A 17980-nucleotide genomic window follows, 5' to 3' on the forward strand; every position below is an offset into this window, starting at 1 on the left:
CCAAGGCGCAGAGAGAATCTTGTAGCCGTCAGGGAGGAGCGTGTCAAAGCTGGTGATAGAGCTGGCCGTGAACCATGTCTCAGTGAGACCAAGGACATCAAGGTCAAGTTCTTCAAGAAGGCGGCAGATATCAGAGGAATGTTTGACAGCAGAGCGAGAGTTAAGAGTGGCAATGTGGTGAAGGTTGCCATCCTTGAAGGACTTGCTACCAGATTTAGTGATGAGAGCAGGATAGTCGATAGAGAAACAGTTAGAAAAGATAGGAAAGACAGAGAGCACCATAAAGTAGGTGGGAGAAGGGGAGACACTGGCGAGAGTAGGCAGACAAATAGCGAGCAGCAATCGCGTTGCGCAAATAGGACAGACTCTCAGGGTTAAAGAGTTCAGAATGCTCAACTATGGAACCGGTGAGAAGCCACCTAAGTTTGAGTGTCCTGAAAGGGGAGAAAGAGGCCTTATTTTCACAGTGAAAACAATTTTAAATACAGAAACAGTACATAATACAGCAACATGTGGAGAAGCCACCTAAGTTTGAGAGTCCTGAAAAGGGGAAAAACGCCTAGTTTTCACAGTGCAAACAATTTTCAATTCACAAGAACATCTCAAGCTATTTACAAGCAGTTAAATCCTGGATGCATTCTCGGTTTCTCCACTTAAATCCATCAAAACATTGAAATTCTCTTCCCTCCCAACACCCTCCTTCATTCTCTTCCATTTCTTTTCCTCCCTCTCATATTCCCTTTCTTCTTCCACTCGCAACCTGGAGTCATTTCCAACCAGGATCCTTGTCTCTCCTCGTTCCTCGCTTACATTTGCCATTCTTACTATTTTCAAATCTTCAATATCTGTCAAATTCATCCCTTACTAACATTCTATGCCACCAGACTTTGAATTGCCTCGCGTGTTCTTCCTAGGCTCCACTACTGCTCTGCCTAGTGTGCAACTCCCTTGTGTGCAACTCCCTTGTGCTCAATCTATAGCTCGGCCATCCAGACTCTCTTTCGTCTCCCTCCTCGTGCCTCTGTCTCAAACGTCTTACACTCAATTCTGTGGTTGTGCTTTGACTCCCGGCTTCTTGCCCATGTTCTTACTATTGTATTCAAAGGTACCCATGGTCTGACCCCCACCTATCTGTCCTCTCTCTTTGGTTTCCTTCTACTCTCCCCCTCCCGTCACCCCCCCCAAACATTCCCTTTATCTCTTAACTGTTCTCAAACCGCCATGTCCTTGCTCATGTATCCGCTCATTCTCTTTGCTTGTGCCCACATTTTGGAACTCTCTTCCTCTATCTGATTAGCCTCATCTTTTGAACTCATTTAACTGGACAATGTAACTAATTTCTTCATCAATTTTTGAACCGTCTTGACTTGTATACAGTGCTTTGCAGAAAGTGCTATATAAATTCAATAAATGAAAAAAAAAACTAAGAAGAAATTGTGAAACTGAATTCTTACCTATAAGAAGAGGTTGTGAAGTACAAATACAAAGAACCTTGAACCAGAAACTTTGCTTTTCTGGGCACTATAGTGATGGCCATTTACAAAGACTTGGGAAAACCTATTTGCTCAGACCAAGAGTGGACCAACATGTAAGAAAAACCTTTTCACGTGGTGCTCGCTGGCTGTTTCATCATATGTTTGTCAAAGGTATTGCGAACGACTAATCTCTCAAAGCTGGCATCCAGGAAAGTAGGGCTTGCTCAAGGGGGAAGTCATGGAAGTTAGGGATCCTCAAAGTAGGTGCCGGACGTGATCTTTGGGGGTCTCCTGGCTGTCAGCAGCAGGAGAGGTGCAACCAAGGCACTGCGTCTATATACATACTCCAATGTCCAAACCTTTAAAAAATAAAATGAGCTGCAGTTTTATTTGATCTTACACTTTACCCTGAGGTGGTCATCCATTCTGCTCTGTGCGCCCGCTTCTTTACACTAGAGCTCCAGTGTCCGTGGAATAGCCCGAGGGTACAATTGAGGATCAGAGAGTTGTTTGGAGGGTGGCTGCCTCAGAAGGAGGATCCCTGTCTGTGTCTGGCATTGTGTCCACCCCTCATTAGTGGGCCCCTCCCATGGTCTCCATGCCGGCATGCACTCAGGCCATCAATGCTGGAAGTTTGCCCCCAGAAGGGGGCCGAACCCCTGGGATCTGTTCTAGAGTTTGAATCTGATCTCGCAGACGCTTGATTTCCAATTTCTGCAGCTCGATGATGCGCTGGGTCTCCTCTTCCATGTTCAAACGCATCACCTTGGGGGTCTGGAGTCTGTCTGTGGCTGTGGGGGGTGGGGGCAAAAGGGGACACAAGTGAGACAGGCACTTAGGAAGTAGTCAGGTGAATGGGAGATGCCTAAGATATGGAGAGAGGAAAGGCACAGGGCAGGAGGGAGGGAAGGAGAAAAAGGGAGGAAAAGCATACAGACTGAAGACGTACGCCCAGTATATACTGGAGAGAGAACGAGTGAGAGGGAGGCAGGGGCGATGGGTATAGTGCGCAGAGCCATGCAGTGCAAGAGGTTATAGGAGTGTGAGAAAGGACCTAGAGAATGCTGTAGAGACCGGGGTGGGTGCAGGACATGGTGACACCGGCATCAAGAGAGTATAAATATGGCAAAGGTCACAGAGCTACAGGTAACAACCTTGGAAGAGGTAACCCAAGAAGCGCCTAAGATAGTACATGCAGGTAGAAAACATGGAGTATAAAGGCAAATGATGAAGGATCATTAATGAATTCATCCTTTATTACTCGCTTCACGCTAGAGACCAGTCTCAAAGCGCGGGACCTGGATTCGAACCTGTGCTGCTCTGCATTGTCTTGCTTCCAAGACCAACGTGTTGCCCATTTATTTATTTATTCATGTATTTATTTATTTATTGCATTGTTTATAGCGCCCAGACATGGTGGTATCACGGCACTAGTACTTAATTGGTAACATTGAAGACGACGTGTATCATAGGCATAGGTTATGAGGTCTTAATCATATTTGTTAAACAGGGGGGTTTTCAGATGTTTCCTGAAAAGAATATATGGGGATGGATGGATGGATGGATGGATGGATGGATGGATGGATGGATGGATGGATGGATGGATGGATGGATGGATGGATGGATGGATGGATGGATGGATGGATGGCATTCCACAGTGTGGGTGCAGTGACAGGAAAGCTCACTCCAGCTGCGCGCTTTCTATTGTATCTGGGTGTAAATAGGACAAGGGAAGATGAGGGGCTAAACAGCGAGGTCTAGCTTTTTTGGATATGCGCTGGTAAAGTAAGGAGGATACAACATTGTGGATGCAGCGATGAGTAATCGACAAGAAGTTGAACACAATACGAGCATTGACTGATAGCAAGGGAGCATCCCTCCTCATTTGAGAGAGAGGATCCGTGTGGTCCATCTCCCAGGCAGCCTGGAAGGCATTGTTTTGTATCAGTTGTAGTTTGGAGATGTTTTTAGTGGCGGTGCCAGAGAGGAGGGTGTTGCAGAAGTCAAGTTTACTACTGATGATGGCTCCGCCTAAGGTGAGGCAATTGTCAAGGGTTAGACATTTTCTGCTAAGGTTGATAGTTCTGCATCGAGGTAAACGTCCATGGTTTTCACATGACTGGAGACAGGGGTAGAGTTACCATCGAGGGAGAAGGATGCGAAGGCGGGGTCCGGCAGTTTAAGCTGAAGGGGGAATCCAGAATGAGAAGCTCTGTTTTGCCATCATTGAGACATAGATGGTGTTCGGCTAGCCAGGTCTGGATGATAATGTACCCACGACTGATATTAGCTGAATCTAAGGCGTGCTTCTCGTGTACATGTTGTAAAGTGTGGGGGAGATGCAAGAGCCCTGAGGAACACTGTAAGAAACAAGGATGAGGTCTGCTGTCTCGGGGTCTACGAACGCCCTGCAGGAGTGCTCCCTGAGGAAGGATTTGACCAAGCTGGTGGCTTCTCTGGAGAGGTTGAATTTGGAGATGAGATCCTGGCAAAGGATGTCATGGTCGACCAGATCAAAATCTGTCAAGAGGTCGAGAAGGAGAAGGATGGCGAGATCTGCAGAATCACGTATACCGTCAAGCTGGATCTTGATGTCAAGGAGGTTTCAGTACTGTGTCTAGGTCTGAAGCCTGATTGGCGGGAGCAATGGTGCTCCAGGTGGGCTGGGAGTTGGGTATAGGCTGTGCGGTCAAGAATTCTAAGAAGGTATGGAAGTGCAGTGATAGGGTGGTAGTTGGGACGGTGGGGGTCAATGGATGGTTTGTTAAACAGGGGCGTGGCCGAGGATTATTTGATAGATGTCGGGACTGAGCTGGAAGCGTTAATTAATTTGGGGATGATAGGTGCGAGAGGGGCTGCACACAGTTTGATGATGTGGGAAGAGCAAGTGTCACCTTTGCAGTTCGAGGGTTTAAGGAGCTGGATGATGGTTTGGATGTCTGAAGGGGTGACTGGAGTAAAGCGAACGGTGGATGGGTAGATGAGGTGGCTACTGTTTGGTTAAGAGGAGAAGGAACTTTGATGGTTAGCAAGGAGTTCTTAAGAATTATTTTATCTCTTAGTTTAAGGGTTTTGTCAGTGAATGATGATTGGACAACTGTACACACGTCTTTGTCTTTAGGGAAGCTGGAGGTGGGAAGTACTGGGGATTCGAGCTCTTTAAGAATTTTAAACAGCTCCCTGGTGTTGGAGCTGGCTTCCATGATTCTGGTATTCTAAATGCTGGATTTGGTTGCAATTATAGCTGGTTTGTAGTTACTAGCGGCAGCGAGGAAGACTTCTTTGTTAGCTACAGGGGGGTTCTTTCTCCAAAGGTGTTTGAGGACACGCTTAGGTCTACGGAGGCGTGAGTAGCACTTCAGAGAACCATTTGTTGGACGAGATATTTTTCTGAAGTGTGATTTTTAATGGCACATGGAGGTCAAGTGTGTGTAATAGTGTGTAGGAGGTCATTATAGCTTTCGGTCACTGCAGTTAGACAAAGAAGAGAGTAAGGAAGAAATGGTGTGTTCCAAACGGGCTTTGGTAAGTTTGTGGGTGTGCCTTGAGATTATGGGGAGGCGTTTAGCGGCTTTGCAGGCATTGTGGAATCCTGAGGGAGGCAGAATAGGATCAGGGAGTAGTCTGTCCATGGAAGGGAGTCCATGGTGGTAATTGAGAAGGGAGTGTTCAGATTCAAGATCCAATCAAGGATCTGGCCTTTGGAGCGGGTAGGGGTGGTGACAAATTAAGTGAGGTTCATGTTATGCAGGGAGGTTATGGGAGCAGTGGATTTTGCGTATGTGGCGTTATTAAAGTCTAGGTTGAAATCTCCAATAAAAATGAATTTGGTATTGGGCTTGACAAGCAGAGCGAGATATCAGTGTCGGGTGAGTTGAGGTTATTGGGTTGATGGTAGAGGAGAAGAATATTGATAGTGGTTTGGGGACTAGGCTCCAGTTTGGCAACCACAAATTCATAGCCATGTAGGGGCGTTAAGAGGGAGGCTCTAATGGGCATGGTGACTTTGGTAATGAGGGCAGCACCGCCGCCTGGTTTAGAAGGTCAGTCTGACCTTAGGATAGAGAAGCCAGGAGGGACGGCTAATGAAAGCATTGTGCCAGCTGCATCATGCAGCCATGTTTCAGCAATGGCGAGCAGGTCAAGATGGTTGCCCAGTACAAGATCATGGTTAACGGTGGTGTGGGCGCAGAGGGAGCACACATTGCTAAAGGTGCACATGATGGTATTGGATTGGAGGATTGGCATGGTGGGAGTGACCAGAGCCACTGGTATCTCATGGTGAGGTGGTGGCATCGATGGTGATTGCTAGTGAAATGTAGCCCATGAGCTATCCTCCCGCCCATGATGAGAGTCAAAGAGGGTGCTGAAAAAGAGATGGCAAGAGGGCTACAAGTACAAGAGCGGGTGGCAAAGGGAACTGGAGGGATACAGAGACCAAGGGAGGGCAACAGGAAAAGCAGATGGCAAGGAGCAGAGGCAGAGGTGTGTTGGCAGCGAGAGGGCAACGAGTAGATCAGATGGCGGAGAGCAGAGACAGATGGGTGTTGGGAGCGAGAGGGCAATTGGTAAAGCAAACGGTAGCGGTTGGAAACAGAGGTGTGTTGGGAGCGAGAGGGCAATGGGTAGAGCAGATGGTGGGCGTGAGAGGGAAATAGGTAGTGTAGATGGTGCCGAGGGAAGGTAGAGGGGTGATGGGAGCGAGAGGGCATTGGGTAGATCAGATGGTGGCGCGCAGAGACAGAAGGGTGTTGGTGTGCAAGGGCAATGGATAGAGCAGAAGGTATCGAATGGAGACAGCAGGGTGATGGGAGCGAGAGGGCAATTGGTAGAGCAGGAGGCAGTGAGCAGAGACAGCAGGGTGATGGTAGTGAGAGGGCAACGGGTAGAGCAGAAGCTAGGGAGCAGAGACAGTGGCTGATGGGAGCGAGGGGGCAATGGGTAGAGCAGAAGGTAGAGAGCAGAGACAGAGGGGTGATCGGAGCGAGAGGGCAATGGGTAGAGCAGAAGGTAGTGAACAGAGACAGCAGAGTGATAGTACTGAGAGGGCAATGGGTAGAGCAGAAGCTAGCAAGTGGAGACAGTGGGCTGATGGGAGCGAGAGGGCTATGAGTAGAGCAGAAGGTAGTGAGCGGAGACAGCAGGTTGATGGGATCGAGAGGGCAGCAGGTAGATCAGAGGGCGGCGAGCAGAGACAGAGGGGTGTTGGGTGTGAGGGCAATGGGTAGAGCAGAAGTTGGCGAGGGAAGGTAGAGGGGATGAGAGGCAGAGAGCGCACACAAGACATGCAAACATGACTCCTTACCCTGGGCGTCGTGGATACCCGGCTTCCGGTTCTTGCGGTTTAGTCCCAGCGTTGACTCCAGGTCATGAACCTGCTGACGGGCGATCTTTAACTCTCGCCTTAACTCATTGATCTCCTTTATCAGGGAGACATTTTCCTAGAAAAGGAGACATCATTGGATCACTCTCTGCAGAGCAGATCAGTAGAAATAAGGCAGGCTGTATAGTTCCTTGACATATCTGAAGAGCTTGCTGGGTGTTCACGCCCCTTCATCCACGATCCCAGTGATTAAGGTGTACGGACTCTGCACAGGCCGTACAGCAAACTTTCCATCCATCCATCCATCCATCCATCCATCCATCCATCCATCCATCCATCCATCCATCCATCCATCCATCCATCCATCCATCACCCCAGCACCTTAGAAGAGGAGCTTTGGGGGATCAGGAGTAGCACCCCATGCAGGAGAGGATCCACGGAGCATAGACTGTCCCTCCCACTGCCCTTTGCCTATCGCTGATGGGGAAAACCTATCAAATGCTCACATCACTACTCCAGCCATGCAATACCCGAGAGTAAGCAACAACCTCTCCAACAGAAAGAGGACATCCTATAGGCTGGCTAAAATGAACGCTAATGTGGCTGCTGGATCCTTGAGAGAGCTCTGCCCGCCCGGGCTGATGAAACAATAAAATAATAAAGTTATGCATAAGACAGTGCTTTTCTATAAGACAATGGGCTTCATCACGAGTTGGGCGGTATCCCGGCAGTAAATCCACCAGAATAACGCCCAACGCAATTACCATTACCACATAATCCAGAGGTAATACCGCTTCATTACAATTGGCAGTGGCGGTGGCGGTGTAAGTCCCCATTTGTTTTTGGTTGTTTGGTTGTTTGGTCACAATAGAGCACTTCCGGTGCAATTACTGCAGCAGTAGTTTTGCCAATCGTAGTTGGGCGGTGCGGTAATGCAGCAGTAACGCTATTACCGCTGCCTTTTCACTGCACCGCTAAACTCGTGATGAGGCCCAATGACATGTATGTAATATGGAGGAAAACCCCAAGCTTTTCAGTGCATTTGCACAGCTATAGCAGCCTACTCGTTGCCTCTGAACTGGAGGTGAACCTCCGAGACGGTTACTAGGAGGAGCTGCGGCATGTGGCTTGTGAACTGAAGTGGCCTATTCCACGCTAGCATGAATGTGGGACAGTGTCTATGCTGTAAGTTAGGATATCCTGAATAAGGAAAAAGATGAGATTGTACACTAGGTTTCAGCACCACACATTTCTCTTCCTAACAAAGTTTCCAGCTACAAATGTTAATGTCAGAGGGACATGAAGGGAATCCATTCTCAAACAAAGATTGTGTACGATATCCCATCAAGGAACTGAGGACACTAGTTTGGGACCACGTCCACCACAAAGGCCTTGATCAAATGGTAAAGCATCAACTGGACCAATACCACGCAGAGGGGCCCATGTGCAATTAGCAGTAATTCAATGGAAGGCGTAAAAGCCTTGGATCAGGTTTTTACATCTTGACGCCAATGCTCATTTTCAATCACTTGTATGGCAGGGAGAGGGTGGGTGGAAGGCAACAGGCGTTTTCAATGCCTCTCTTCCTCTCTGCTATTCAAATGCTACAGCATTTGCGCCGGCATGGATTTTTATGCTGGCGCAAATGGTTGTGATCGCCATGGGGTCTGCCATATTTATGCACCAGCATAAAGCACGCGGACCCCATAGGGATCCATTGCACACATTCCCTGCCATGCAAGCATGTCAGGGAGGGTTTCATTTCAGTTGTGAGCACTGCTTGCCCTGCAATAAACGTGATTTGTGAATGTTTTGGCTATCAGGATTATATGTAGACTTCTTCCTGGGCGTCCTCACAGTGATACTCCTGATGCCGAGCGTTGACACATCAATGAGTGTCTTTCCACAGTGGCTGCAGGATCTAGTGTCACAGCCGCCCCCGGGGCAGTCACACTCATGGGGCCTGTAGGATCTGGTATCATAGATACATCAATGAGTGTCTTTGCACAGTGGCTGCAGGATCTAGTGTCACAGCCGCCCCCTGGGGCAGTCACACTCATGGGGCCTGTAGGATCTGGTATCATAGATACATCAATGAGTCTTTCCACAGTGGCTACAGGATCTAGTGTCACAGCCTCCCCTCCCCCCACCCCCAGGCAGTCACACTCAGAGGGCCTGTAGGATCTGGTATTATAGATACATCAATGAGTGTCTTTCCACAGTGGCTACAGGATCTAGTGTCACAGCCGCCCCTGGGGCAGTCACACTCAGGGGGCCTGTAGGATCTGGTATCATAGATACATCAATGAGTGGCTTCCCACAGTGGCTACAGGATCCGATGTCACAGCTCCACATTGAGCAGATTAAGGACACCTACATGAGGTGGTATCAAAGCTTCTCTCTGTGCATCATTGCTCAGGGTGCCTACAGGGTTCCACTCTTACCCGCATGAGCAGATTAATGACACCTACATGAGGTGGTATCAAAGCTTCTCTCTGTGCATCATTGCTCAGGGTACCTAGAGGTTTCACTCTTACATGCATGAGCAGATTAAGGACACCTATATGAGGTGGTATCAAAGCTTCTCTCTGTGCAGCATTGCTCAGGGTGGGTACCTAGAGGTTTCACTCTTGCATGCATGAGCAGATTAATGACACCTACATGAGGTGGTATCAAAGCTTCTCTCTGTGCATCATTGCTCAGGGTGCCTAGAGGTTTCCACTCTTACCTGCATGAGCAGATTAATGACACCTACATGAGATGGTATCAAAGCTTCTCTCTGTGCATCATTGCTCAGGGTGCCTAGAGGTTTCACTCTTACCTGCATGAGAAGATTAATGACACCTACATAAGGTGGTATCAAAGCTTCTCTCTGTGCATCATTGCTCAGGGTAGGTACCTAGAGGTTTCACTCTTACCTGCATGAGCAGATTAATGACACCTACATGAGGTGGTATCAAAGCTTCTCTCTGTGCATCATTGCTCAGGGTGCCTAGAGGTTCCACTCTTACCTGCATGAGCAGATTAATGACACCTACATGAGGTGGTATCAAAGCTTCTCTCTGTGCATCATTGCTCAGAGTGGGTGCCTAGAGGTTTCACTCTTACCTGCATGAGCAGATTAATGACACCTATATGACGTGGTATCAAAGCTTCTCTCTGTGCATCATTGCTCAGGGTGCCTAGAGGTTCCACTCTTACCTGCATGATGCGGACGTTGTCTGCCCGGTGGTTCTCCGTGTCCTTCACTAGCTTCTTCTGCAGTGTTGCGACGGTGTGCTCCAGGTGCTCCCGATGTCTGGAATATTCCCGATGAATGTCAGAATCCACGCCTACAATCTCCATCTGTGGGACAGGCGAGAAGAGGACTTAGGATTCAGGGAAATAACAATCAAAGCAAATTGACAGCAGAGGGAGAAGAGGGGAAAGGCGAGTCCTGATAGGGCTCCATAGTTAAGTGCTCTGGGATTCCACACCTGGGTGGACAGATCCAGTGCTTGTCAATATCAATGAGGATTCCATCAGCACTCTCTGCTAATCCTCTGCAATACTGCATTACAGCAGAATTTTAGACCATGCCTTGATCCAATGTCTATACAGGTTGCTGAGCAACACACCTTTGGTAATGCTGATTTAATTACATAGTCTTACGTCTGCAGAAATATGATTTCTTTTCAAATATTCTAAGTCACCAGGCTGGAATACATGAAAACTTTCTCACACCACTAAGGAATCTGGGACACCCTGGCTGTCTGAGAGGGTCGGGGAGGGGGATCCAGGGTGGGGGGTGCCATGGGGGAGGGGTTGTTACACAATGAAGTGGCAAAAGGGGAGGGTGTAAGTGGAACCTGTGATGAATCCTGCAGAGCCCTCACAGAATCCCTACCTAAAGTCTCCTCCCAGGTGGCCAGGGAAAGGCAGCAGCTACCTGATCCTAACCTTGGGGTGGTATTAGCCGAGTGGATCACCTGGAAGGAGAAGGGGCCGCGCCCCAATGGGATATGGGGGCTACGTTAGGAGCGACGCCTTATTCTTCTTCAGAAGAGGAGGAGATTTCCATGATGCCAGAATATTTAATGGCGTGTTGTCGGAGTGAGGCTCCCCTTCCCAAAATGACCCGCCTTGTTGGTAGTGAAAACTGTGGTGCTCAACAGGAGAATAATCGATATGGGAACCGGAGCATTAATAGCCTAGGTTCTGAAAATTATGATTCTCCCTGAAGTCTGAACCAAACATGAATCCCATCCTACCCGAAAGGTGTATTCAATAAACATACCTCCAGCTTACCATGATTTCACGATTAATAAAAACGCAAAATGATCTGTTTACTGCAATTGCTGCGTAATACCCATGAAACTTTGGGGAAATGGCTTTCCCTGCCAGCTCCTCGTTTGTCTTGTTGTTCCTAGAGGCAGCGGGTAGGCGCGATATGTGGCGTCCGTCCGATCGCTCCAATGGGTCCAGGCTGGGTGGGGAGGCTCCATACAACATACACAAAGCTGCCATTGGCTGTGTACGCAAGTTCAGTTTCTGATTGGCCCAGCGCATGTCTGCCATGCGCTGGGCAGGCTGTGAGGAACCACATATAATGAAGGCCCTGCCACCTGTTTGGGGCTCTGATTGCCTCCTGGGACTGCTTGCCACTGCCTTGCCTGCTCTGAGAATGTGACCAGCACTGACCTGCTGCCTCGGATCATAAAATGCCGGACAAGGACCCCAGTCATCCACATCCAGGCTGGAAACTTGTTTAAGGGTCTGCCTTCAACCTGCAACTTGTGAGCTTTCCCCTCTCTTCATGCAATGCAGTCCAGCCCCTGTTTCACACACATCAGCTCCACACAAACTCTGGACACGAACATCCCCAGGGAGATGCACCCTCTCACCCTTGCAGGCATCCCATCTCTCACCCTCATTCTCGCATACACTCTCACAAACACCCATCACGCTGACCCTCCATTCCACACTACATCCTTGTAGAACCACTGGGATGGTAGAAGCGTGCAAAATAAAGCCGGTCAAGAAGGGCTAGAGAGCGACAGAGCAGAAGCAGCACCCAGCGCTACTTCTGCAGTAGGAACTGGCGACCTCCCCCAGCACCCGGAGACAATATAAAACCCCAGACACTTTGACAGCAAAGACAGTGGCGTAAACAGTCACTGGGAATTTACTTGATATAAGCTGATATGTGTTTGCACATTAAAGTCAAGATTACTACCAAACCCAAGGCCTGATTAATATGCAACATAATTGGCGCAGAGGATTGATGGATACTCCGTGACCCACCTTGCAAGGTGCAACACCACCCCCACCTTCTCTGCAAACCCATGGCCTCAATGTGATCCCCTCCTTAAAATATATGTGCATGCGCTGGGAGGTGAAGACTTCACAGCAGTGAGGTTCAGTGATGCTCCTAAATGCATTGGGAGTAGAGGGACAAAGAGTGTTTGCCAGCCTTACGCCGGAAGTGGTTGCAGGACAGGATGATGATGATGTGTACAAGAAAGCTGTGAGGAGAGTTTTAAGATTTGCCAGTAAGGAGAACACTGTAGTACATGGGATTAGATTCTACGGTCGCAAGCAAGAGCCTTCTGAATCCGTGGATGACTACATCATCACGTTGCATGAGTTAGCTGCCATTTGCAAGTTTGGGAATAATGCAGTGTATGATTTGCGACATGCTTACAGCGCACACATAGCAAGAACATGCAAGACAAGTTTATCCTGGCGAAGGAACTTCAGTTAGATAAAGCCATGGAAATTGCGAGAGTCGTCGAAGAAACTGCGGGCAGACACAAAAAGTTTGCCCGTGCCTCTGTAGCAGTGTAAGTTCAGGAGGTTGCGTTTAGAGGGAGGAAGGAGAAACAACCAGCTGAACCTAGAGAATGAAGATGGGGGAGAAAGGAGCTCCTCAAATGTCAGATGTGCCAGTACAGAGACAATGACAGAGAATGTCCCGCAAGGGACAAGAGGTGCTATGTTTGCAAGAGGATCAGGCATTTTGCAATTGCAGGCAGGTGGCGTAACAAAAAAGTGGCCACTGTACAAGCGGAAAAAGGGGAGGAAGGAGACAGTTCGTCTGATGAGGAAGGAAGTCCCACCATCATAATGGTCCACACCTCTAGAGCCAGGATGGAAAAGCCCCATTGTGTCATCAGTGTGGACAGGATCGAAACGAGAGTGATGGCAGGCTCGGGCTCCGATCTAACGATAATACCCTTCCACACGTACAAAGAGATGGTGGGAAGTGACAAAGTGGAAGTCATCAGCACCAAACACAAGCCCTCCATATTTGGGGGTGCCTCAGTAAGTTTGTTGGGGTATATAAAAAACGTCATTGAGTTTAAAGCAAGAGAAACCAGGACGAGAGTTTATTTGGCCAAGGAAGGTCCAGCGGTATTGGGATGGGACGATCAAGCCAGACTGAAGACTAAGCTGGATCCCAACACGGATGATCAAGTATTAGCTGTCAATACAGGAGGCGTGCCGGTGTCAAAAGAAGATTTCCCCAAGTTGTTTTCTGAAGGGCCGGGAAGAATTAAGAATGATGTGCACAAGATGATGGTCAAAACCAATGCAATACCCATAAAGCACAAGGTGCGTCCGGTGCCAGCGACAGCGGAAAACGGAGGAGGAGGAAGAAGCATCCGAGTGATTAAGTCCGGTGTTCTAATAAAAAAACAGAATTCAGAAGACTTGAGGGTATGCATAGACATTTGCAGTCTAAATTTGGAAGTCAATACAGACAGCTACCCACTCCCCAGCATAAATGAACTGATACTAATGATGACGGAAGCTAAGGTATTTTCCAAGCTGGACATGAGGTACGCCTGCCACCAAATTTACTTGCACAAGGAATCAAGGCCCCTGACTGCGTTCATCACCGAGTTTGGTACATATCCGTTCACGAGGATGCCGCGTGGGTTATCGTCTGTCACCACTGCATTCCAGTGGATGATGGAATTGTTGCTACTGCAAGGAAGGCATGGTATCAAATAGTGAAGACAGACACAAGTGATCACAGTTCAAGGGTGTTTATTGAACTTCAGTGGGTTGATTGAACTCCTAACTAACCATAAATCTAAGGATGGGCACAAGCTACAACCATCAAATAATAAATAACGCAGTCCTAGCGGAGTCTCTGTCAAAATAAAAGGGCATATGCTAATAAACCTATCACCAATCCTTACTTCTACTACAAATTGTGTGGGATAGAAATGTATGCAACAGAAAAGTGTTCAAGAAAGAATATGTCAGGAGTTAAGCAGTTGGCTTCCCTTCCCCACGTTGTCAGCACAGGACAAGGCGGCAAGTTTGAGCTTTGCACACACACACCCTGGCTTCTCTGCCACGAGGATAGAGTGCAAAGCATAGGTATCAGAGCCTTCTGCCAAAGTCTCTACCATTCAAAGTCTCTTTATTGCAGAGGGCCTGATGTAACAAACCAGCATTAAAGTTCCTTTCTTCCCAGGCTTTTCACATTCACAAGTTCTCGAGTTCACTATTCACCATGGGTCTCTCTCCTTCAGGGTCAGACCCCCTTTAGCACAATAATCATCATTGGTGTCCTTCAATCAGGCTCGGACCATGGATCCCCCTCATTCGGGATCGGACCCGTTAACACAATGTTCTCAATTGGTCTCCCTCGTTCGGGCTCAGACCGTGTCGAAAACCGAAGACTTTCGATTGTGTGATGGATTTTGCCTAAACCACCGCAGGACCCCTTCGATTCACTCCATTTCTCATTCTCATCTTTTACTTTTATTACTTTTAGCTGGACACCTTACAGAGACCTTCAATTGAGTACACTCGCGGTGCTGGACCACTGTCAGAGGTGTTGTATCTTTCTTCTCTTAGTTCAAACATCCATCAGCAATTCAGCTTACCTCACGTCTTTCATCACACACATTACAAATCTTCCTTCTTGCGCTTGCAAACTTAACTTCAACACAGACTGCTCTTGCATCGGTCTCCGCAACTCACCAGCTGTGTTAATCTTACTGGCACTGTTTTAATCTTGGAGCCAAGGACGGTACCACAGAGGCTGCTGCTCCTCCTCGACTCGATCAGCCATGCAGGAGGCCTCGAGTATCTTCGACACATAATGCAGGATTCTTCAGTCTTGTTTCCTGGCCTTACGCCTTTCAATCCTAAGGACTTTAGAGAGTAATGGTTTTCTGCCAGAACGGTCAAGGGTATCTACCACCTGGTGCACCCTTTTTGGTCTGTCGTTCTCTCGTTCAGCTGCCATCTCGAAAACACGGTTCCTTCGTGTGCTTTGCCTCGCTCAGAGTGTGCTCTTGTGCTATGCCTTTTATCTGTGTGTGGAAGCTTAATGGAAGTCAGGTGTGAGTGGTTACCATTAATTGTCTGACCTTGCCTGACCATAGTAGTAGTATATGTCAGGTACAATGCTCAGGGATGAGTCTGTTTTCTCCCAGAGCGGGCTGTCCATGTGAATCCGTTTGTGTAGGGAAAGTGGGGAAGGGGGTAGAGTTCCTAAATATCCTACCAGGTAGGATGGGGTAAAGGTGTTATAGGGAAGGGAATACCACATCTCGCCATCAGGTATCCCACTCCCACTCCCCCGAAGACCCCTCACCTTGGTGATCCTCGTGATCTGGTCCACCCCAGAAGCTGGATCCAAAAGCAATGGTTGTGTCCTGGCCACCTGGATGACAGATCCCTGGGGACTGGTAGGTGAGACACCTTCTGGTTTCTCACAATATGCAACATGGGCAATATCTTGTACTTCCAGGACGACATCCTAATATATGCCAAAGATGCTGCTGAGAAGCGTTCTTACAAGACTACAAGATGAAGGCGTGAAACGGAGGTACGACAAATGTGTATTGAGAGTAAGGGCAGTGGAATACCTAGGGCACAAGATATCCAGCAAGGAAATCAGTTCCAAAAAGAACCTATTGCAAGCTATTGTAAAAGCTCCCGCACCCGAGAACAAGGATGAATTATGATCATTCCTGGGGCTTGCCGAATATTACACAAAGTTCATCCCCAACTTTTCAGAGGTCACTACAGCGTTGAGAGAATTACTGAAGAAAGGAGCAGAGTTTGCATGGAGCAAGATCAGAAACTGGCCTTTGAATACATAAAGAGAAGATTAGTGAGCACTCCATGCCTGTAACCATTCAAACCGCTTTGGAACACAGTCATCATCACCAATGCAAGTGGGTTAGGCAGCATGCAGACCCAAAGGAAGGGAGATACCGAACACATATTAGTATTTGCATTCAAGACTTTGTCCAGCGCGGAAAGAAAAATACTCAACAGTGGCAAAGGAGATGTTAGCCTGTGCATGGGTGGTAGAATATTTCAGAACATACATATGGGGTACCAAATTCAGTTTAGTCATGGATCAAAAACCATTGATCCATATGCTAAGCTCCAGAGGCATGAAAACATCCATGCCTCGACTAGCATGCATCGCAGCAAAGATACAAGAGTATACATATATAATTGCGCATATCACTGGGTGGAAAGACTACCAGAGAACAAGGCGAAGGCTTCCACGTTCCTCAAGGACGAGTGTGTGTTGGCGTCAATCCAGGATCTGAAGAGCAAGGACCTTTTAGAAATTAGTGAAGGCCAATGGAATGAAGAAACCAGCAAAGATCCCATAAAGGTGAGGCTCACCAAATGGGTTAGGAGAGGCTGGCCGGAGGAGAGGGCTATCCTGGCATGAGGCCATATTGGAAAGTGGCAGGACAATTTTTCGAAGCAGAAGGATTGTTAATCAAGGGTGATCAAGTGATCCCACCAATGGTCATGAGAAAGATTATCCTATATAGGGCCCATTCCGAACATACGGGAGCACCATAACACAACGCCGGGTGCGAGAAGCATACTGGTGGCCCGCCACGAATCAGGATATTTGCACGATGATCGGTAGATGCCACAAATGCCTGAACAGTGACAAAATACTGAAGACAAGACAGGCGCCACTGGTACCTATAAAAGTCCCGGAAGGAGTGTGGCACACATTAGGTTTAGATTTAGTGGCCCCCCCCTACAGGCAATGCCCCCAGAACATCGATATGGAGGGGTCATGATCGACTATCAAAGTGGGTAGAATCCGAAAATGTTTACCAAACATCAATAATGCAACTGTGATTGAAGTTTTAACAGCCGTATTTCAGAGGAAAGGACTGCCAAAAGTCATAGTTATCGTTCCTAGAAACACTTGTATACAGCCGGGTTATAAATGTCATATCATATCAGTTAGTGACAATGGAGTCAAACTGGTCTTCCAAGAAATGGAGAATTCCATGAAAAGCAACAACATAAGGCAGATTAAAGCAGCGCTGTACCACCCCCAAGCCAATGGACTGGTGGAAAGGACTAACAGGTTTATAAAAGGGGCATGGACCCATTAAAGACAGTCAAGGAAGCCATAGCTGCTCATCGCTTAACCCCCAACAGCATCACCCATGTATCACCTTACATGCTAAGGGGAAGAAGAGGGGCGTCCAAGCTAGTAACTTCATGGTTGTTATGTGTAAGGGAGGGTGAAGAGATAGATATGGAGGATAAAGAATAGCAAGAAACAGATGAAGAAATGGAGTGACCGACAGAGAACGACAAAAAGTCAATGAGTCAGAGAAGGCAATTGTGTCAAACTCCTTTTGCCACACAAGTAACACGCGACAGGTTGTAAATTCAGTGAACTGATCAAGGTAATACAAATAAGAACAAACCAGGTCTGCACCCAGGATGGTCGCATAAAGAAAATTGATTGATTGGCCATGTTCGATCGACAGGAGCTACAAGAAAGAGCAAGCCTAGGGACCCATGCTTGAGAAGAACCCAAACAGGTTGCCACAGGGGAACCTGCTCCAGACCCACATTGAGTGCCCCAGGATGAGAATGAGAGGGATCCAGAGCAGCTTGACCTTAGCTGCGAAGAACCCAGCATGTCAGCATACGATAGCACCCTGCCAGGACAGCCACCCTGCTGTGTGATTGACAGCCAGGCTGTGTGAATGGGGGAAAACTGCTTAAAAGCAGGTCTCCGGGACTTGGAAGGCAGAGTCGCCACTGGATCGAGAGAATCAACGAGGAGCTGAAGGAAGACGACTGCTGCAACTACTGGACATCCTGGTGAAGCCCTGCTGTAGGTCCGAATCGCCTGAAACTCTGATGACAGAAGATCTGCAAGGAATCTTCT

At 48.0% G+C, this 17980-nt stretch overlaps 1 protein-coding gene across 1 annotated transcript in view; it reads right to left on the reverse strand.

The window, feature by feature from the left end:
- Positions 1-1835: 1835 nt before the first annotated feature.
- The window catches only part of CFAP57 (cilia and flagella associated protein 57), a 348360-nt gene continuing 332215 nt past the window's right edge, over positions 1836-17980 (reverse strand). The window contains exons 21-23 of the mRNA XM_069642449.1: positions 10000-10143; positions 6781-6916; positions 1836-2266 (exon numbers count right to left, since the gene is read on the reverse strand). Coding sequence (XP_069498550.1) covers positions 2088-2266; positions 6781-6916; positions 10000-10143 — 459 coding nt within the window. The 3' untranslated portion in view covers positions 1836-2087. The remainder of the gene's footprint in view (positions 2267-6780; positions 6917-9999; positions 10144-17980) is intronic.

The sequence above is a fragment of the Ambystoma mexicanum genome, chromosome 1q (assembly GCF_040938575.1).
Source record: "Ambystoma mexicanum isolate Mex_15411 chromosome 1q, UKY_AmexF1_1, whole genome shotgun sequence".
In the NCBI taxonomy this organism is placed as follows: Eukaryota; Metazoa; Chordata; class Amphibia; order Caudata; family Ambystomatidae; genus Ambystoma; species Ambystoma mexicanum.